At 35.0% G+C, this 23,851-nt stretch overlaps 1 protein-coding gene across 7 annotated transcripts in view; it reads left to right on the top strand.

Moving 5' to 3' along the window:
- The window catches only part of ULK4 (unc-51 like kinase 4), a 627,906-nt gene that overhangs the window by 253,434 nt on the left and 350,621 nt on the right, over positions 1-23,851 (top strand). For all 7 annotated transcript variants that reach the window (XM_031940060.1, XM_031940061.1, XM_031940057.1 and 4 more), the window contains exon 29: positions 17,533-17,625. In XM_031940060.1, the coding sequence (XP_031795920.1) occupies positions 17,533-17,625 (93 nt within the window). The remainder of the gene's footprint in view (positions 1-17,532; positions 17,626-23,851) is intronic.

Here is a 23,851-nt window from a genome sequence, read left to right on the forward strand (position 1 = left end):
CCATTGCTGTTAGGGAATCTCTTACCCTCACTTCTCACACTTCATCAGAATCACAGAATTTGGGGTTGGGAAGGAACCTCAGAAACTATTCCAACCTACTCCCAAAAAGGAATTTTTATCACATCCAGACATTGCTTAGAGACTCTCACTTTAATCTTAATATGCTTCCAAGGCAGCATATTCCACTTTTGAGAAGCTATAGTTCTAAGGACTTTTTTTCCCCTTGACATCAAGCCTTAAGTTCATGTTTTTCCTCCTCATCAAAGTTGTTTCCCTTTAGGTCTTCAGAATTTCATTTTTGAACATTTCCCTCTTCCTCCTTCTCTCTCAACTGCCCTTTATAGAATTTCTTTAGCCTTCCTCTGAACACTTTGATATTTAATATTCCGGATTTATTTAGATTTTTTTTTGACTAGGTGAAAGAGGAGATTCTTTGCCTTCGTTGCTACCTAACTTTAATCACTGAATTGGTATAGTCTCAGTCAAACCTGTTAAAGACCTTAATTTACAAGGCCAAGATCTCCCCCTGCATCTGGGGCCACCTCCAGTCATCCTGATCTATCCCTGGCCCCTGCATCCAGATGGCTGTGGAGAGGAAAGGGAGACAGGTGACCTTGCCCAGCCCTCACTCATTCAAATCCAATCCACTTGTGTGTCGTGGCATCCCCTCCCTGATGTCATGTTCCTCTTGGAGAAGGAAGGACAAACAACAATAACAACATTGAATCAAGCTTGACTTTCCTGTCCTAATATATCTCAAACTCTTTTCCCTCCAAGGTTCCCATTATTTTTATCCCAACAACTAGTTCTTCCTTGATAGTGAGAATCAGATTCATAATAGACTTGGCCCTTGTTAATTCTTTTACCATTGAAGAGGGTAATCACCTTTAAGGCACATAAAGAAATTATTAGTTTTCTGCTTCTGGCATAGAGAAAAGTAATACAGATGCTTGGGTTTTTATTACTGCTATACCTTTTATATGTTATGCTTTCTTGGCAAATGTGTGTTGTTGTTTGTCCTTCGTTCTTTTTTTTTAAAAATGTTTTATTTTTTTGATTATAAATGTACATTAACTTTTTAAATACATATTTCTTCATGAATTATATATATATATATATATATATATATATATATATAAATCAGAGCAAAAGGGAAAAACAATGAGAGAAAAGAAAAAACTAGAAAAAATAGTGAACATTGCATATATTGACTTACATTCAGTCTCTATAATTCTTTTTCTGGATGCAGATGGCATTTTCTGTCCAAAGTCTATTGGGATTGCTTTGGATCACTGAACCACTGAGAAGAACCAAGCCTTTCATAATTGATCATCACACGTTCTTGCTGTTAGTGTGTATGATGGATTCCTGGTTCTGCTTGTTTTGCCAAGCATCAGTTCATGTAAATCTTTCTAGGCCTTTCTAAAATTAGTTTTTTCATCATTTTTATAGAACAATAATATTCCATAATATTCATATACTATAACTTGTTCAGCCATTCCCCAACTGATGGGCATCCACTCATTTTCCAGTTCTTTGCTACCACAAAAAGAGCTGCTATAAACATTTTTGTACATGTCCTTTATGATTTTCCTGAGATACAGCCTGTGTAGTTTGTCCTTACTTCTGGAAGAGGATCATGACATAGGGAGGTGGTACCCATGATATGCAAGTAAACTGTATTGAACAAGTAAACTATTGAAGTGAGGGAGAGCTGGGCAAGGTCCCCTGCCTCCCCTTCTCCTCCAGAGCCATCAGGGTCCAGTGGCCAGAGAAAATGCCAAGATCCAAGAGATGTGGAATATCTTGTTTAAGGAACAGCATCATAGCACCACAGAGTTAGGGCCAGACAGGACATTAGAGGCAGCCATCTCATCTGATCCCCTCATCTTTGTTGTTCAGTTGTGTACAACTCTTTGTGACCTTATGGATCATACTGTGCATGGGGTTTTCTTGGCAAAGACACAGATTATGACTTGATTCCTAAACTTTTAATTTTGTTTGGATGGTTTGACAAAAGTGCTTCTTTTTCTACTGCTTAAACTATATTTGAATTTTGAGTTTTATCCTAAATCTTAGTAATTCCTATGAAGCTAAATTTGCTTCTTTGCATCAAAGCTTTCATTTCACCTTACTTATTGTCCATTTTTTTGTGCATTTGTGTTTAGATATGTGAAGCTATGGATTTTATTTCTGGTTTCCTGTCTTGTATTTTATTTCCTTGAACTTCTGGGTGTCTCAGCTACTATTTGTCCTTCTTCATGTTGCTCTCTCTGTGTTCCTAGCTTATTCTCTGCTCCAGTTTTTGGAATACAGATTGTATTTGTAAGACACAATGCAAATAAACTTTTACCACCCTTTTATATCCTCACCTGGTCCTTGGCTATCCCGATGTCCTTCCTAAATTGCAGTTTTTTAGCCAATTGTGGTTGTTTTAAATCATTTGTTCTTTTTTGCATTTCTTGCCTTATTTGAGCATTCCTAAAGAAACCACAAATTGTGCTCTTATACGCTTTAATTTCTTGCCCAAAGCTTTGTAATCTTTGGGAATTATTTTCATTTATATTGATTATTCCTCTGGCTTCCTATTGTCACAGAACCTCATTTTTCTTATCACTCACTCTACTATGGCTGTATGTGGTCCCGATCTTGTCTTTGACTCCACCATTACCCAGTACTATGCTACCTCTAAAATTCTGCTCTCTGAATACAGCCTTAAATCTTTTTCCATTCTTGTCTTCTGCAGATTTGATACTGTTGTTCTCTCCTTTGATCCTAACAATTGGCTCCAATAACACCTTCTTCTTCCTCTCAAATTGTTCCTTCCCTTCTCTTTCCCTCACCTATGCCCTTCATGGCCTTCTGCAGTAAGTATTTTTAAAATTTTTGTCTTGACCTTCTTTTCTTCTCTTTATACTTTCACTTGACATTTTTATTCATTTCCATAACTTCAAAAATATAATTTATTTAGAGATTCCCTAATAAATATTTCTACACCCTTGAGATTCAGATACAAAATTCCCATCTCTATATCATATATATTTTATCGAATAACCAAATTTTAGAGTTGTAACAGACCACTAAAGATACCTATTCTATTCTATAACCAAATATAATCCCCAATCTAACCTGTCACCATCTACTTGAAGATTTCCAATAAAGAGGAACTCCTCACCTCCTGAAGTAGCTAAGTGTATTTCTAAACAGCAATTATTGTTAGGGAGAAAATCTAAACTTGTCTTTTTTTCAACTTGTATCCACTGTATCTGGTTCTGACCTCCAGGAACAAAGAACATGTCTAATATTTCCTTACAAAGTACAGTCACATGCTTAAATGCAACTATCACAACTATTATATTCCTCTGAGACTTTTCTTCCCACAGTCTTTTCAACTGATATAGATGAACTCAGAGATCTCCACCATATTGGCTGTTTCTAATACTGTTCAATTACTCAATATCCTCTTCAACTGTGGCTCTCAGAAATGAGAGCCATGCCAAGCCATGCTTGGCAAAACAAGCATGGTTTGAAGTAGCTCAGATTGTTTTGTTTCACATAGTGGCCCAAACATAACCTAATACTCCCTGCTCCTAATCTTCCTGTCTTTTATTTATCTTTATTTGTATCAATAGTACAAGCATTCATCCTATTGACTCTACCTTGCCTTATTCCCTCTTCCACTGGCACTACAATGCTAAGGTTCTCCACTAGTATGTATCTGCCTGAACTACACAACATTCTAATTTCTCCTTTAGTTTATTCTTACATTTAGATCATTCTTCACACTATTTTTAGTCACTGAGTTCCTATTACCTATCAAGAAAATCCAAACTTATTACACTATCATTAAATAAATTCTATTAAAGAAACATTGATTATCAAAATTATCTATATTCATGTGAAAATACTCTATATTACTATTGATTAGAGAAGTGCAAATTAAAACAACTTTGAGATATCACCTCATACTTCTCAGATTGGCAAATATGACAAAAAAGGAAAATGATAATTGTTGGACATGTGAGAATAACCAGAACATTAATGTACTGTCAGAACTGTGCCCAATTGCTATTCTTTATTTCTTTTGGTATCCATTTTGGTATTTTATACTGGTCATCCTAGGGCTACTGGATTTCAAGCTCCCTATCTATTCCCTTCCTAAAATATATTTGGTATTAATTGATATTGGCCTTCTTGCTGTTCCTCACAGAAGATGCTTCATATCTTGATGCTGGGCATTTTCTCTGGCTTTCCCTCCCACCCAAAGCTCTCTCTCTTCTCATCTCTGCCTCCTGGCTTCCTTAGCTTCATTCAAATTTTAGCTTAAGGGCTACCTAGAAGAAACTCTTTGGAGACTTCCTTGATCACAATATTGTTCCCATTTTATTATGTACACATCTTATAGGTAAGAATAGCAACTTAGCCATAACAATGATTTTTTTTATTTACAAGATATATGCATGAGTAATTTTGCAGCATTGACAATTGCAAATCCTTTTGTTTCAATTTTTCCCCTCCTTCCCTCCACCCCCTCCCCCAGATGGCAAGTTGACCAATACATGTTAAATATGTTGAAGTATAAGTTAAATACAATATATGTATACATGTCCAAACAGTTATTTTGCTAGACAAAAAGAATCGGACTTTGAAATAGTGTAGCATTAGCCTGTGAAGGAATTAAAAAATGCAGGCGGGCAAAAATAGAGGGATTGAGAATTCTATGTAGTGGTTCATAGTCATCTCCCAGAGTTCTTTCGCTGGGTGTAACTGATTCAGTTCATTACTGCTGTATTGGAACTGATTTGGTTCATCTCATTGTTGAAGAGGACCACATCCATCAGAATTGCTCATTGTTGTTGAAGTATATGATGATCTCCTGGTCCTGCTCATCTCACTCAGCATCAGTTCATGTAAGTCTCTCCAGGCCTTTCTGAAATCATCCTGTTGGTCATTTCTTACAGAACAATAATATTCCATAATAACAATGATACTGTATGAGGATGTATTCTGATGGAAGTGGATTTCTTTGACAAAGAGACCTAATTCAGTTTCAATTGATCAAGGATGGACAGAAGCAGCTACACCCAAAGAAAAAACACTGGGAAATGAATGTAAACTGTTTGCATTTTTGTTTTTCTTCCCAGGTTATTTTTACCTTCTGAATCCAATTCTCCCTGTGCAACAAAAGAACTGTTTGGTTCTGCACACATATATGGTATCCAAGATCTACTGTAACCTATTTAACATGTATAGGACTGCTTGCCATCTAGGGGAGGGAGTGGAGGGTGGGAGGGAGAAATCGGAACAGAAGTGAGTGCAAGGGATAATGTTGTAAAAAAAAAAATTACCCTGGCATGGGTTCTGTCAATAAAAAGTTATTATAATAAAAAAAAAGAAAATAAATAAATAAATAAATATTAACTATGGGGGAAAAAAAAAAAAACATTCATATACCAGAATTTGTTCAGCCATTCTCCAATTGATGGGCATCCACTCAAGTTTCCAGTTTCTGGCCACTACTAAGAGGGCTGCCACAAACATTTTGGCACATACAGGTCCTTTTCCCTTCTTTAGTATCTCTGGGGTATAAGCCCAGTAGAAACACTGCTGGGTCAAAGGGTAGGCACAGTTTGATAACTTTTTGAGCATAGTTGCAAACTGCTCTCCAGAATGGCTGGATGTGTTTTCCCACATGCTCTCCAACATTCCGCATTATCTTTCCCTATCAGTCTAGCCAGTCTGACAGGTGTGTAGTGGTATCCCAGAGTTGTCTTAATTTGCATGTCTCTGATTAAAAATGACGTAGCATCTTTTCATATGACTAGAAATAGTTTCAATTTTTTCGTCTGAGAATTGTCTGTTCATATCCTTTGAACATTTATCAATTGGAGAATGGCTTGATTTCTTATAAATTAAAGTCAAGTCTATATATATTTTGGAATTGAGGCCTTTAGAACCTTTGACTGTAAAAATGTTTTCCCAGTTTATTGTTTCCCTTCTAATCTTGCCTGCATTAGTTTTGTTTGTACAAAAACTTTTCAGTTTGATATAATCAAAATTTTCTATTTTGTGATCAATAATGATCTCTAGTTCTTCTTTGGTCATAAATTCCTTACTCTTCCACAGGTCTGAGAGGTAAACTATCCTATGTTCTGCTAATTTATTTATAATCTCATTCTTTATGCCTAAGTCATGAACTCATTTTGACCTTATCTTGGTGTACGGTGCATACCAGTGATTTAATCAATGTTTCTTTTTAACATTTTTCACTTCATTTTTAATATTTTATTTTCCCAATCACATGTAAATAATTTCAAACATTTGAAAAAATATATTTTTAAGTTTCAAATTTGTCTTCCCAGGTCTTATATCAACATCCTTGCCATTCCCCAATTTATGGGCATCCCCTCAATTTCCAATTCTTTGCCACTACAGAAAGAGTAGCTATAATATTGTTTCTATTTTATTATGTACATATTTTGTGGGTATATTGCTGTTGACATGAGGTCTCCCCCTCTGACTGTGAGATGCTTGAGGGCTGTTTTTTGCCTTTGTTTGTATCCCCAGCTTATAGCACTGTGTTTGACACATAGTAGGTACTTAAATGGCCAGTTGACTGACTAGATATTCTTTTTCTTCATGATTTTATACTAATTAGTTATCTTTCTTCTTAAAAAAAGAAATTGAGCTAATGAGCTAATGGTTTAACAGTATTGATAATTTTTTTTTAAAGACTAACAATTGTTTTTATCAAATTAATGAGTTTCAATCTCTACTTTGCTTTTGTGTTCATTTTTCTAGACATGTTATTTTATTTTCTTACTTTCCAAGTTCCCTATGTAAAGTTATCATTTCCTATGGTGGGTTTTTTGTCTTTCATTTTTATAAGCATTTAGAATGATGTATTTTCCTGTACTATGGCCACAATTTCATACATTTTGATCTATTACCTTATATTTTTAGTGTTCAAAATATTGTTCCTGTTTTCTGGACCTTTTTCTTTTTCCTATCAATTATTTAACATTTTTAAAAAATGTCTATGGGTTTAAGTACTTTGAAATTTTGAAATTTATTTTTTCCCATGTTGTGTTCCGACATTGGAGTATGAATATATGCCTTTTAAATATTTATATATTGTATCTCTGAATTACTTTTGTGAACAAAATATATGTTTCCATTTTGGGGCTTTCTTTTTCTTGTAAAAGAATGGTAACATTCATTTACAAAAATTTTGAGTTCCAAATTCTCTTCCTCTCGCTAGCCTCTCTCCTATCCTCTGAGAAGAAAAGCAATATGATACCTGTCATACATGTGAAGTTATGTAAAACATATTTCTATATTGATAATGTTGCAAAAAAAACCAAGAAAAATAAAGTGAAAATAAATTTGTTTCAATCTACGCTTCTTTCCTTAGTTCTTTTCTGGAAGTGGATAACATTTTTCATCATGAGTCTTCTGGAATTGCTTTGAATTATTGTATTGTTGAGAGAAGCTAAATCTTTCACAGTTGATCATTGTTAAGATACAGTTATTACTATGTGCAGTGTGCTTCTCTGGCTCTGGTCTTTTCACTTTGCATCAGTTCATATATGACTTTCCAGGTTTCTCTGAAACCATTTCATCATTTTTAATAGCACAGTAGTATTTCCTTCCAATAATAAATCATAACTTGTTCAGCTATTCTCCATTTGATAGACTCTCCCTTGATTTCTGTTCTTTGTCAAAGAAGAGTTACCATACACAAAAGAATTACTAAAAATATTTTTGTGCATATAGGTCCTTTTCCTTTGATCTCTTTGGGATCCACACTTACTAGTGATATTGTTGGTTCAAAGGATATGCACAATTGTATAACCCTTTAGATATAATTTCAAATTACTTTCTGAAGTTTGAAAGTTTGTAAATTTGTAAGTTTGAAAAGAAGACTTAATTTTGTAAAAAAAAAAATTATCTTTCTCTCAAGTTCTTTACAGGTGGCAGTTACTTCTACCTTAATTATTCTTCAGTCTTTTTTTTATATTTTAAATTAATTATTTACTTTGTCTTACTCTGGTGGAGGAACATTAGGTTAGCAATTTTAATTAGGTATCCTTTTCTTGCATTTCTTGTTTTAAAAATATATTATTATATTGTTTATGAACATGAATTAAGAATTGTTAGGCTTTTATTGTTTTATATACTTCTGTCAATTATATAATGATCATGTCCATTATTTCTTGATTACTTTTGCTTTTTAAGTGTTTCATTTAATAACATAATAGTCATAATTTCTTCTTTTTATATTTCCATTGGCCTGATAGACCAGCTTCTAACTATAAGGTTCTTGTATTTTTCTTGATGATAGGTGGTGGATGGTTTTTTAAATTATCAATGACTTTTTTTGTAGGGAAATACAACCCATTTTTATTTATTGTTGCATAGAATTTAGGATCATTTTTCTCTTTCTTTTATTTTCTTTTATTAGTCTATTAAATGAACTTTAAATGCCCTCCTACGGTTGCGATTGTAAGTATTGGGGTAGCCCTCTCCCACCCCCAATCATACTTCTATATCTTAGCAGTGGATACCTTTTGTGAAATTCTAAATTTGTGCTTTTGAGTTCTTATCATATGTGATATAATTTGTTGTTTATTCTTGATCTTGTACTTTGTTGATATTCAAATTTATTTTATATCTCTTTCATCTGCTTTCAGAGCTCTCTCAAATTATATAATGATCTTTATAGTTGGAGAGCTTTGTTGAGAAATTCATATTGGATCCAGGATGTCTTGAAATATCTCCTTTTTACTTGCAAAGGAAAAAAAATGTTTATCCTGGTATTATACCTGTAGTGATAGCTCATTTTATCTTAGCTTGTGTAAAATTTTTTTCCTAAGTCCATCTTTTCTCCAAATTCGGAGGAACATTTCCAAAGACATTCTGAATTTTCTCATTTTTATTTTTGAAGTTTATAAACTTTGGTTTTTCTTTTGAAAGTTTAGGAATCCATCACAGATGCAGCTGGTCTTTTTTTGAGAATCACTTTGACATAATAAGTAAGCTGCTATGTTCCAGCCTCAAATCCATGCTGATACTGTTTCTAGTTTAAAAAAAAAATCTTTAATTTCCTTGACTAAGTTTTCTATATTATTGTTTTTTCTTTTTTTTTAATGTTATTCTTATTAAAGGTTGGGTTTCCTTGATCTATTTTCTATGCCCATTAGTTTCTCTGGTTTCATTTGTGTCTGTAATTTAGGAATTACAGCTAATGTGATGTGGATTTGTGTTGCTAGTCAATTTTCATTCATTTTTTAAAAGAAATTCTATAAGGATTATCTCTATTATTTATTTATTTGTTTGTTTTTGTTGAGGCAATTGGGATTAAGTGACTTGTCCAGGGTCACACAGCTAAGAAACTTATCTAAGCTAAGAAAGTGTCTGAGACCACATTTGAACTTAGGTCCTCCTGACTTCAGGGCTGGTGCTCTATTCACTGTGCCACCTAACTGCCCCACTTCTATTATTTTTAAAGTGTCAATGATGTTTTTAATTCTTTTATAGCAGTTATAAATTTAGCTCTTTTTTTTAAAAGTATTTCTGACTCTTTTGGGAGGTCATTGTTTTTTTCTTTTCTCTTTTAATTTCATTTCTTTTGTTTTCTTGTTTGGCAGCCTTATGATGATCATAGGGTATTAGATTTAGTGCTGAAAAAGACCTTAGAGGACATCTAATCCAACCTCTTTATTTGAACAAGTGAGGAAATTGGGTCTCAGAGAGTTAAAATATTATTCTTAGACCACACAGGTCAGAAATGGCAGACCCAATATTTGAACCCAGAACTTTTGATGTCAACATTAGAATTTTTTTTTACTGTACAATATATTGTACCTTCTACCTTTCTGAGTGCTGTTTCATGATTCTTGTCGACTTTCCTACCATTGAAGTACTTTTAATTAGCCTGGCTTTTTTATTTTTCTTAAGGATTTGATCTAAATTGTTGTTTTCATGCTTACTATGCTGAGATTCTGTTTGAGCATTAGATTTCATTTCACTCTCAGAGCCTCAGTTTCCTATAATATAAAGAGACTGTTATTATGACCTCTAAGTGTTTCTTATTAGCTCTTAAATTATATGATTCCTGCAATATCTTGAATTGATAATCAGTCATCTCCCTTCTGGTCTTCCTTTTAAAATATTATAATTGCCCTCTTCAATTTTTTTTTTACCATTTTTTTAGTTCAGAATTAAACTCAGTCCTCCCAATAGTACTCTACAGTAGTGAGAATATAGAATAGCTGAATGAAAATCTGTAATCTATTGAGGCCCTTCTGTGTGCTGAGCATTATCCTGGTTACTTATTCTAAGAGAATCACTAGTGGTGAAATAAAGAATTTCTTTGGAAAGGATCCATGCTGGGAAGTTGGCTTCCAGGTAGCTGAGGGCTCTGGGAAGCAGCAACTTGACCTTAAATTGACCTCATTTCCTTTGGGTTCTGTCCATTCCCTGTTATGTATTTTTAATCCTTGTCCTCTTGATGTGGACATTCTCTTCCCTTTGGCCTTTTATGACACCATGCTTTCTTGATTTTATTCCTGCCTTTTTGATCCATCATCTTCAGTCTTCTTTGAATCATCTTCATTATCTTTTATATACAGTTGTCACATCCTATGTGTATCACATAGTTTATGTATATCACATGGTTTTGTCCTTCTTCCACTTCTTCTTCTTCTTCCACTTCTTCTTCTTCCTCTTCTTTTTCTTCCTCTTCTTTTTCTTCTTCTTCCTCTTCTTCTTCTTCCTCTTCTTCTCCTTCTTCTTTCTCTTCTTCTTCTACTTCTTCTTCCTCTTCTTCTTTCTCTTCTACTTCTTCTTCCTCTTCTTCTTCTACTTCTTCTTCCTTTTCTTCTTTTTCTTCCTCTTCTTTCTCTTCTACTTCTTCTTCCTCTTCTTCTTTTTCTTCCTCTTCTTCTTCTGCTTCTTCTTCCTCTTTTTCCTCCTCTTCTTCTTCTTTTACTTCTTCTTTTTCCTCTTCTTCTTCTTCTTCATCATCATCATCTTCTTCTTCTTCCTCTTCTTTTTCTTTTTCTTCTTCTTCTACTACTACTACTTTTTCTACTACTACTACTTCTGCTTCTTCTACTACTACTACTACTACTTCTTCTTCTACTTCTACTTCTTCTTCTATTACTACTACTTTTGCTTCTTGTACTTCTGTTTCTTCTTCTTCTACTTCTTCTTCCACTTCTTCTTTTTCCTCTTCTTTTTCTTTTTCCTCTTCTTCGTCTTCTTTTTCTTCTTCTTCCTCTTCTTCGTCTTCTTTTTCTTCTTCTTCCTCTTCTTCTTCTTCTTCTTCTTCCTCTTCTTCTTCTTCTTCTTCTTCTTCTTCTTCTTCTTCTTCTTCTTCTTCTTCCTTCTACTACTACTACTACTACACTATTACTACTACTACTACTACTACTACTACTACTTCTGCTTCTTCTTTTACAACTAGTTCTTCTACTACTACTACTACTACTTCTACTACTTCTTCTACTTCTTTTTCTTCCATTACTTCTTCTTCTTCTTCTTCTTCTACTACTACTACTACTAGTACTACTACTACTCTACTTCTTTTGATGCTACTGCTACCTGCTTCTGATTTTCCTCCTCCTTCTTCTCCCTCTCTCTGTCTTTCTCTTCCTTCTGTCTCTGTCTCTTTTTCCTCTCTACTCTCTCTTCCCCCTCTCTCTTTCTCTTCTCTCTTTCTTCTCTCTCTCTCTGTGTCTCTTTATCTCTCTCTTTTTTTTCTCTCTATTCTCTTTCTTTCTCTCCTCAATCCTTTCCCTCCCTCTCCATGATTTCAATAGATCTGTGTTTAATTATCTTCTCTGTTCACATAACCCTCAAATTTATATGTTGCCTCATCTATTTCCTGAGCCCCAAACTTGCATTTCCATTGTTTGATAGACACTTCTACCTAAGATAGCCTATTCAACAAGCTGTAGCCACAACTAGTCATTATATTTTTCTCCCTAAATCCACTCCTTCTGAATCTACTATTTCTTTAAAGAGGAATTACATTGTTTTAATTCCTGAATTTACTGTCTTGGAATCTTCTCTCTTGACTCTTTACCTTCCATATCCACGTTGTTGCACAGTCTTGGTTAGACTTGGAATGCTCCCTCTCTTCATCATTACCTCTTGGAATCCGTAGATCCTTTTAAGACAGCACAAGGGCCACTTTATTCAAGAAACCTCTCCTTACACCCTTAGTTTCTATTCTCTCCCTCAAATAATTTTAAATTTATTCTGCATTCACTTCTCTGTGTACATATTGTTTTACCTAATTTGTCTATAATCTTGACTATTTTACTTCTCTTCAAATTCTTAGCATCATACAGCAGACCTGGCACACAGTAGACATTTAATTAACTCAAGTTGAATTGAATTAAAACTATGTGATAGTAGAGTAGCCAGCTAGCTTGTCTGAATTTTGATTTTCTCATCCATAATGGAGAGAACAGTATTTGCCTTGTGTACCGCATGACATTCCTGTCGGTATGACATTTTTAAAAACACTAAAATAATATGTTGTTTTTATTGTAACCCATTATCATTTATTTTGGATGGAGTTCAGATAGAACAGGTTTTATCCTGCTATTCTTTATATTGAATGTTCTATGAACTTTTGTGCAAGTGGATGAAGTGACTGCATTTTGTAATCAAATAGGAGAATTGGAATGTAAGTCCATCTTTTATGAACTCACTGAAATTTCCCTGGGACAGTAGCTATAGCAGACTAGTTGATAGACATTATATATACCTTGTCCTTTTCTCATGTGGTTTTTAATTTATTTTTCTAGAGGCTCAGTTTTTGTGGGGAGAGCTTGTCACTTAATATAATTTGGTGATTGTGTTGAATATAGTGATATGAATTTATTATTTATTATTTTTATTTTTTATTATAGCTTTTTATTTACAAAATATATGTATAGGTAATTTTTCAACACTGACTCTTGTCAAACCTTCTGTTCCAACTTTTCCCCTCCTTCCCTCCACCTCCTCCACTCCCTCCCCTAGATGGCAGGTAGTCTAATACATGTTAAATATGTTAAACTATATGTTAAATGCAATATATGTATACATATTTATACAGTTATAGTGAAATTAATTTAAAAACTTTGTTCTTAACTTTTTATGTCTTGGTGTTGTTTCCAGATTATTATACATAACATTTCTGTGTATGAAAATAGTACAGTTTCAGTACTGCTTGTTTGAGGGATTCTCAAAGATTATTTTTGAGATATTTGAGATTTTGGGAAGTTCATGTTTTTCCTATGGGTATTTTTTTGGCTCTTAGCTTATGTAAAATCGCAAATGTCTTATATATAATTCTCATTATCTAACTATCTTTTTAGTTGTCTAGTAAATGCTAAAGTTTTACAAAGCAGATAGATGACATAGCAAATAATGTGAGACCTGGAATTGGAATCCCTGGAATCAAAAACACTTTATTTCCTGAGTTCAAATCTGGTCTCAGACATTTGCTAGCTAGTATGACTCTGAGAAACTCACTTAATCCTCAGTTTCCTCATCTCTGAGTTGAGCTTGAGAAGGAAATAGCAAACCACTCCAATATTTTGGCCAAGGAAACTCCAAATGAGGTCATGAAGAATCACACGTGACTGAAAACCGATTCAACAACAATAATTTTACAACATACAGTGATAGGTTATATAGTTTCTACCACTGTAGAAGCTGCATTGATCAATAAATCAGATTTTTAAAATAACTTTTCTCTAATTTTTATTAGAAGTCACCTACTCTTTACTGTTATCAGTGCCTTCATCTCTATGAACAAATATGCACAGCTAGTTGATATGTCTTTTTCTGCATATTTTTAAGTCAATGTCATCCATGGATATTAAGTGGTTCTACCTCCTTACTGACTTGAAATCCATAAGAATTTCTATTCAAGAGTGATAATAGTGGGCTCACAAGGCCACAGAGCCAGAGTGGGCTTAAATAGTCTCTCCCAAAGATGCCACATTTTATATTGGTTATTGTCAATGATGTTAGATGATTGGTGTGCTTTAAGAAGAAAACAGCTTCAAAAAGTTTTTAAACTGTGCATACTCTTTGATCCAGCAGTGTTACTACTGGGCTTATATCCCAAAGAGATCATAAAGAAGGGAAAGGGACCTGTATGTGCACAAATGTTTGTGGCCACCCTCTTTGTAGTGGCTAGAAACTGGAAACTGAGCGGATGCCCATCAGTTGGAGAATGGCTGAATAAATTGTGGTATATGAATATTATGGAATATTATTGTTCGGTAAGAAATGACCAACAGGATGATTTCAGAAAGGCCTGGAGAGACTTACATGAACTGATGCTAAGTGAAATGAGCAGGACCAGGAGATTATTATATACTTCAACAACAATACTGTATGATGGCCAATTCTGATGGACCAGGCCATCCTCAGCAACGAGATCAACCAAATCCTTTCCAATGGAGCAGTAATGAACCGAACCAGCTACGCCCAGAGAAAGAACTCTGGGAGATGACGAAAAACCATTACATTGAATTCCCAATCCCTATATTTATGCACACATGCATTTTTGATTTCCTTCACAAGCTAATTGTACAATAATTCAGAGTCTGATTCTTTTTGTACAACAAAATAACGGTTTGGTCATGTATACTTATTGTGTATCTAATTTATATTTTAATATATTTAACATCTACTGGTCATCCTGCCATCTAGGGGAGGGGGTGGGGGGTAAGAGGTAAAAAATTGGAACAAGAGGTTTGGCAATTGTCAATGCTGTAAAGTTACCCATACATATAACCTGTAAATAAAAGGCTATTAAATAAAAAAAATTTTAAAAAAAGAAGAGAACAGCTTTTTGCATGGACATCAGATTCTCTAGCATTCTCTTGTATTTGGTTCGGTTTTACATATTGGAAAGTATATGAACAAGTGTGAATGTGGACTGAGGTAAAGCCTTTAGCATTATAAAGTCCATGTAATAGGACAGCATTTTTGGACAGCTTGGTTAGTAATCAATGACTGTGTCATAAATGAGCTGCTGCCCTTTATTCTTCTGAGACACTCTAGCACACTTTCTTTATTCCTCAGTCAATATGTTGTTTTCTTGCTTATATTTATTTTGAATAGTATAAACCGAATGCTTGTATAAAACACTCAGACTGAATATTGACTTTTATTTTGGAGGGGGTGACTGTTTTCTCATTGTTTAGCCACAAGGAAATGGTGCTTTCTCTTAGGAAAGAGGGGGTCAGATATGCACAGAAGGGAGTTGGTAAAGTGCTTTGCTAGTACCTGATAAACCACCAGAAAGCATTTGAGTCAATAATTAAGGAGTTTCTTTTGACCTGGTACTTTCTGGTGAGATGCTAGAGATTCAGCTGCCTTTTTTGACATAACTTTTCCTTTATTCTTTACATTAATGCAAACTTTTTCTTTTGGATTTGGTTGTTTGCAGTTTTTTTATGTTAGACTTCTTATAACAATATATTTTCCACATCTTCCTAATTAAGGGGTTCTTTTTCCTCTAAGTACTTTACTTTTCAAACCTCTATAGCAGTTAAAAAAGTATATTGAAATTTAAAATTTATTCTTTTTTTTTTTATTTAATAGCCTTTTATTTACAGGTTATATGCATGGGTAACTTTACAGCATTAACAATTGCCAAACCTCTTGTTCCAATTTTTCACCTCTCACCCCCCCACCCCCTCCCCTAGATGGCAGGATGACCAGTAGATGTTAAATATATTAAAATATAAATTAGATACACAATAAGTATACATGACCAAAACGTTATTTTGCTGTACAAAAAGAATCAGACTCTGAAATATTGTACAATTAGCTTGTGAAGGAAATCAAAAATGCAGGTGTGCATAAATATAGAGATTGGGAATTCAATGTAATGGTTTTTAGTCATCTCCCAGAGTTCTTTCTCTGGGCGTAGCTAGTTCAGTTCATTACTGCTCCATTAGAAATGATTTGGTTGATCTCATTGCTGAGGATGGCCTGGTCCATCAGAACTGGTCATCATATAGTATTGTTGTTGAAGTATATAATGATCTCCTGGTCCTGCTCATTAAAATTTATTCTTAGCATTGCTTTGACTCCCTCTATTGCCTTAACATTTCAGCTTTCATTTCCAGTTGTTGATTAAGGGGATCAATAATTTGATAGACTTTCCATTTCCATTCCATAAGTTGTCTTCTTTTGTTTTTTTTTCTTTGTTTCTCTCCTTCCCTCCTTCTCATCTCTCTTACCCTTACCCCTCCCTCTCTCTCTTCTCTTATCCTCCTCCTTCCTTCCCTCCTTCTTCCTCCTTCCCTCCCTCTATTCCCCCCCCCCTGTCTGTCTGTCTCTCTCTCTCTCTCTCTCTCTCTCTCTCTCTCTCTCTCTCTCTCCCCCTTCTCTATCCCCTTTTAATTGATATGCTTTTCGTGTTGTCCACTGTGTTGTATCCATTAAATACTGATGCAATCTTCCAATTCTTTTCCACAGTTCTTTATAACTTTTTCAAATCATTTATGCTTTGCTGGTATTTGATGCCTCTTTAGACTGGTTCTAAAGAATTCCATCTTTCCTTCCTTGATCTTACAACACCAATAACTACAGTTTCTATTGTCTTGCTTAGGACTTGAAATTATTTTATTATGTTCGTGTTTTATGAAAATGTATTGATTCAGTATAGTTATTGCAGATGCCATCTTTTTTTTGGATAATCTCTAAGTTGGATTTCTCTTATTAAACTTAAAAATATTTTTTTCAAAATTCCATTCTAAGTGTGCTCCTTTCATTTGACTTATGGTCTTTCAGTATTAATTAATAATATGGATTTTGCATTGTGTGGATTTTCAATGCTTTTTCATTTTTCAAAAAATTCAATTTTCTCTTATTGCATATTATTATAGAATGCTATAATACAATGATGTCTTCATATTCTACTGATATGTATAGGTAATGGCTGTATATCTGAAATTTTTCCAGATTCCTCAGCTTTTAGAATTTTTCTGTGTGATTTTATAGAGATTCCCCTCCTCTCCCAATCTCTTCTATTGCTATTAGGCTGTCAACTGTCAATATTCGTGGTTATTAACTCTTGTCCATATTAACAGTTTGCCCTCATCCTTCTAATATGCTACTTATCTATAGTTGTCTTGGAAATAAAATAATCAGACTATTGAAATTATGCATAAATTAAAAGCCCATTGATTTTAACAACTTATAAATAAGATGTATTAATTTGAAGGCATGTATTTGAAGAGGTTCTTCATCTTTTGTTGTTGATTCCAGATTCTTGATGGTGGCTTTGGATGGGTAGGTTACCAGGAAACTGAACTCGTAAAGATTTAGCTTTCAGTATCCCTTCAGTATTAGGAATACCGATATCTTGATAATAATTCTTTTACATTCTTGTTTTTGGGAAAACTTCTCGTCTTTTAAACTTTATATCTAATGAATGTTTTGCTATTGCTTATAATTTTAAACTTTTGCATGTTAAAGTACATTAAATGTTTTTTTTTATTCAAGGTATGAACATGTCCTTATGGAACCTGATCCAGTACCAGCCTATGCCCTGAAACTGCTAGTAGCTATGACTGAACATAATCCAGCTTTTACCAGGTACTGCAGCCTTAAATATCCTTTTCTAGCAGAAATTGTTAGCATTTTTCTTTTATTGACTTGCTCATCCATAAAGTGAAAGCTTTGTGTGCTACTAAAAATGATATGGTTCTGAAGTCTGATGTTGGAATAGTAAAAGTAATAATTTTTCATGTTTCATGCTTTGTAATAGCTATCATTTAGGCTACTTTAGCTCCTACTTTTATATTTTTGTCTTATACTTGTATTTGCCAAATATAGAGAAGAAGTGCATACAGTTTTCAAAATGGTAGGTTCTTTAAAAGTTACCATTGATGTCTGAAGGGTCAAATAATGTACCAAATGCTATTGAATATTTTTATAGCCTTTATAGTGGACTCATGTTGTATTCCTTGTCACTCTTTGATTGAGGTGACTTATTTTGGTGATTGCTGGTTTGAGAAGGGTTCAACTATCTTCCACATGAGGTAAGAGTACTCTCCAGTTCTTAACTTGAGGTGGCTCTCACCTTTAGCATTCATCTGCTGATGGAACAGTAGTACTTGACTAGATCATGGGAAAAACAGAATTTCATGTGAGAGGAGTGGCAGGTGCTTTGTGTGCCCCAAATGGTTCACAAGCTCAAAAGGAAGAGGGAAAAACATATTTGTTGCCTACACAGGCCTTTCTCAGTAAAGAAGAGATGTAATCTGTACAATTCTTCATTAGAACCACTGAAGGCCAAGGATCTCTTCTCCAGTTCCACATAAAAAATCATGTTGTTACCTGCAAGTAATAAAACTCTTAGTCATCATTGTTTCCATTTCTATGGAACTATCCCTTAAAAATGCTTTTGAGAACGTTTCCAGGAATTGTTGTCAAATTCACTATCCTTTAGCTTTCTCCAGTGTACACCACAATTTCCTTCTGACTTCTAGTGCTCTTATTATCTCTAACATTTATTTTATTTTTTTAAAAAAGATTTTTATTTTCAAAATCCTTTGCAAAGATAGTTTTCAACATTGCAAAATCTTGTGTTTCAAATTCTTCTACCTTCCTTCCTCCATCCCTCCATCCCCTTCCCCAGACAGCAAGTAATCCAATATGTTAAACATGTGCAATTCTTCTATACATATTTCCAAAATTTTCATGCTGCAGAAGAAAAATCAGATTAAGAAGGAAGGAAAAGAAAAAGTGAGAAAGAAAAGAAAATGCAAGCAAATAACAACAGAGAGAGTGAGAATGCTGTGTTGCGATCCACACTCAGTCTCCACAGTCTTCTCTCTAGTTGTAGATGCATCTGCATCTCTCTGCATCACTGAACAATTGGAACTGGTTTGAATCATCTCATTGTTGAAAAAAGCCACGTCCATCAGAATTGATCATCACCTAACCTTGTTGTTGCCATGTATAATGATCTCTTGGTCCTGCTCATTTCATTCAGCATCAGTTCATATACCAGGCCTCTCTGAAATCCTTCTGCTGATTGTTTCTTACAGAACAATAATATTCCGTAACATTCATAGACCATAACTTGTATTTAAATTTATATAAATAGTAGGTGCTTAATAAATGCTCATTCATCCATTCATTCCTGAGTTGAGACATTGGAGTAGGTCTTTAGAAGGAGCACCTCTTTCTCCCTCCCCTTTCTTTCCTCCAAAATGTAATGTGAACATTCATCTCTATATATGCTCCCACAGCACACACAGAACAGTCACTCTTTTGGTCTAGACCTGTCATTTTATTAGTGCAGGGAATTCTCACCACAGAATCTCCTCTTAGTAACTGGTCTGGAGGTAACAAAAGGTTAAATCAGTCAGCCAACAGACATTAATTAAGAGCTTGCTCTGTGCCAGGAATGGCTGTGCAGTGCAGTGGGAATCCAACTACCAGCAGAAGGAAGGACGTTCCCTGCCCTCGGGGGACTCACCTTATAGTGGGCAAAGACAGTGCACAAAAAAGCGGTGCTTCAGTGGCTGGGGTAGAGGTGCTGGGCATCCCGGCATGGCAGAGGAGGTCCTGTGGACTGGAGTCAGCACGAGAGCCTGGAGATGGGTGATGGAAACCAAGAGCTGGTCTGCACTGGCGGCAAAGCTTGTTCCTGTGCCCTCCTGGTCAGACCTTGTCCCTTCTAGAGAGGTTCCTTTATTTTAGGAGATCAAGTCAATAGATAAGGCAAACCTGAATTTTAAAAATTGAGTGTGAGCGTGTGTGTGTGTGTGTGTGTACACAGGCACGCATCCAGGATTTGAGCTTGGTTCTTTTGGACCCCAGACATCATGCTATCTCTATTAGGCTACCTAGTTGCCTCTCCTTTTGTTGTAAGCTTTAAAATAAAGTCACTGCTAGATCTGTGTCCCAAAGAGATCATAAAAAAGGAAAAGATTTTTTATACCAAAAAAATTATAGTAGATCTTCTTTTGGAAACAAAGAAATAGAAATTGAGGGAATTCTCATCAGTTGGATAATGACTGAACAAATTGTGGTATATATCATGGAATGCTATTGTGTTACAAAAAATCAGCAAGAGGATTTTGGAGAAACCTGGAAAGACTTACGTGAACTGATGCTGAGGGAAGTGAGCAGAGTAAGGAGAACTTTGTACATAACAATATTGTGCAATGATCAACTATGATAGATTTAACTCTTCTCAACAATACAATAATTGAACAATCCCAGAAGACTTGTGATGGAAAATGTTATCTGCATCCAGAGAAAAAACCAGACTGAATGCATACTGAAGTATACTATTTTTAATGGCTAAATAAATTGTGGTATATGAATATTATGGAATATTATTGTTTGGTAAGAAATGAGCAACAGGATGATTTCAGAAAGGCCTGGAGAGACTTACACGAACTGATGCTGAGTGAAACGAGCAGGGCCAAGAGATCATTATATACTTCAACAACAATACTATATGATGACCAGTTCTGATGGACCAGGCCATCCTCAGCAATGAGATCAACCAAATCATTTCTAATGGAGCAGTAATGAACTGAACCAGCTATGCCCAGAAAAAGAACTCTGGGAGATGACTAAAAACCATTACATTGAATTCCCAATCCCTATATTTATGCCCACCTGCATTTTTGATTTCCTTTACAAGCTAATTGTACAATATTTCAGAGTCTGATTCTTTTTGTACAGCAAAATAACGTTTTGGTCATGTATACTTATTGTGTATCTAATTTATATTTTAATATATTTAACATATCCTGGTCATCCTGCCATCTGGGGAAAGGGGTGGGGGGGTAAGAGGTGAAAAATTGGAACAAGAGGTTTGGCAATTGTTAATGCTGTAAAGTTACCCATGCATATAACCTGTAAATAAAAGGCTATTAAATTTAAAAAAAAAGTATACTATTTTCATTTTTTTAGGTTTTTTTTTCCTTTGTGGTTTTTCCATTTTGTTCTTTTTCTTCTTTCACAGAATAACTGATGTGAAAATATGTTTAATAGAACTGTACATGTAGAACTTGTGTCAGATTGCTTGTCATCTAGGGGAAGGGGAAAGAGAGAAAGGAAGGGAGAAAAATTAGGAATTCAAAACTTCATACAAATGGATATTGAAAACTATCTTTACATGTAATTGGGAAAAAATAAAATTATATTAAAATAATATAGAAATAAATTTAAAAATCACAGATATATACTTAAAACTATATGTATACTTTAAAAAATCTATGCCCATCATTTCACTGATATGGGAAACTCATGGTATGAAAGCTTCCTCTACCAATGAATGCGGTTTGGCATCTATAATGTAATTTATAGTCTGGAACACTGGCTCATATTCTCACACTTTGCCTACTTAACCATTCAACTTCACAGTTGAATGGATGTTGAACCAGTATTGAAAACAACCAAATTTCAGTATATCAAAATAATGCATACTTTGTAAGGAACTGACATTTACTTTTCTTGGGAAAAGTAGAGGGACTGAGAGTAATAATCAAAAATTTCCTTTGAGAGAGAAATGACTTTTACTTGGACATTTTTTATCTTCAGTGGCTGCCTCTTAGTACCTACTTACTTATTAGAGAAGGTTGTTGTTAGAGGGAAGAATTGACATCCTTGTCAAAAGAAAGGGTTAAATCCGAGAATATCAGCCACAGGGAACAAAATAAAACATGGATGTTTTGATGGAGTTTTTATCTAGTAAACAAAAGAGAGATAAGTCTACAGGGGTAGAAAGGAACTAAATGATTAGGTCCCTCCTATGCACATTGTTGCATTGATAACCCTGTTCTACCTCCTCTTATCAACAGTTAAATTTTCTAGATGGCCTTGTAATGCTGCTTCTTTGGCCATTATTTCACATCTCCCTCGTTATCTAAAAAAATGTTTAGAAAAGGTGAAGGTTGTCTTCTTATTTTAGAGACAACAGAAAAGTGTGGTGCAAATTAGATTGACCTCTAATCTTGGCATTTGACCTAGGTCAGGTCACATACAAATTTGGGCATAAGCTTTTTTTAATTGATAAAATGATCTCTAAGATCCTTTTTCAATTCTAAAACCACATGACTTTTTTTCTTCCTAATTATAGTCTAAATTAGTTTTCATGTGGATTCAAGATGCTGTCACATTTTAAAGTAAAAATAAAGCCTGTAATGCAAAATTTACTAGATTCATATTTACTTGAACATAATAATTGACTTCTATGATTATTACAATTATTCAATATTTAGTGAAATACATTTAGTACTTTATTTTTATTTATTACTACAACAAACAAAAACAATACAATTGTATATCTTCTACCCAAAGATGCAAAACTGTAAGCATAAATTATGACGTCCTTATCTTATGGCTATTTTTATTTGATAGAAATGATTATTTGTAATTTTTATTACTTGCATTTAAAGTCTTCTCCAAATATACAAAGCTAATTAACAATTAGCTTTTAAAAATGGTTTTATAATTAAGAAACATTCATTCCCTAAAACAATTATTAAGCAACACCATTAAACATCAAGTATGGCACAATGTTTTAAGATGTCCTCATCTTTAAGGTCCTTATATTTGGGTAGATACAGATGCCATTCATAAATAACTATAGCACAAAATACCAATCTAACCTTTAATTAGTATTAAGATTGTGAACATCCACGTATCTTTCTTGTTTCAAATAACGCCCATGCTTTCTAGTTCCACGATGGCATGCTTGCATGATTTTGGCTAAGTGTACATTCTCGGTCACTACAGAAAGCCAGACTGTGCTTGTCTCCATGCTCCTCAGAGTGATGTTTTCAGCAGCGTGGTCAGATGCCTCCAAGGAGAAACTGTGAAGGACCAGCCCTGGATGAAGGGCAGGTCAGTGCTCCCAGAGCCTCCACAGCTGTGGATCATAGTGTCTGAAGGAGCTGCAGGGCAGCCTTTGCTGACACAGGTGTCGCGGACTGGGAATGAGATAAACTGGTGGCAGAGGGAAGAGGAGAGAGGTTGGACAACACAACTGCCTCTCAGTCAGAGAGGTCAGGGAACAGCAACTGCCTCTCAGTCTCCTTGTATCATCATCATCCGCTCATGTGAAGAGATCCATTCTACAGGTCTGTGTTAGACCTCCAGCAGCCACTGGCAGGAGGTTCCCGTATCATAACAACTGAACATCAAAGTCACCTACTGCACTGATGGTGAATCATGTAACCTGGAAAGATTAAAAGCCAAGATGCAAGTGGAGGGAGAGTTGATACATGACTTTGTGTTCACTTAAGGCAGCCTCTAAGGCTGAGATGTGAAAAAGCATGGATCTGTTCTCTGCCAGTTGGACTAATTTTCCCAACAGTTAACACCAGCCAGCCTCGTACCATCTCTGTGAGGTCAGTTATAGCAAATGGAGAAGTTCTGAAGGCTGTGGAGGAGTTCACTTCCCCTGACAGTTTGATACATGCACACATGGCCAGAGCTAGCTCAGTGCTTAGGAGGCTCCAGAGGAAGCTGTGGGGGAGAAAAGGTATTGGACTGCTTACCAAACTGAGGCTCTCCAGAGCCCTTGTATCAGCCTTGCCGTTTTTCGCCTGGGAAGTCTCCCAGGGCTGTGCCAGGAAATGGAATCACTTCCATTGGAATCGTCTCAGGACACGGCAACAACAAGACTACACAATGACCAACTCTGATGGACGTGGCCCTCTTCAACAATGAGATGATTCAAACCAGTTCCATTTGCTCAGTGATGAAGAGAACCATCCACACCCAGAGAGAACCATGGGAACAGACTGTGGAACACAACATAGCATTCTCACTCTCTCTGTGGTTGTCTGCT

Source organism: Sarcophilus harrisii, chromosome 5, assembly GCF_902635505.1.
Source record: "Sarcophilus harrisii chromosome 5, mSarHar1.11, whole genome shotgun sequence".
NCBI lineage: Eukaryota > Metazoa > Chordata > Mammalia > Dasyuromorphia > Dasyuridae > Sarcophilus > Sarcophilus harrisii.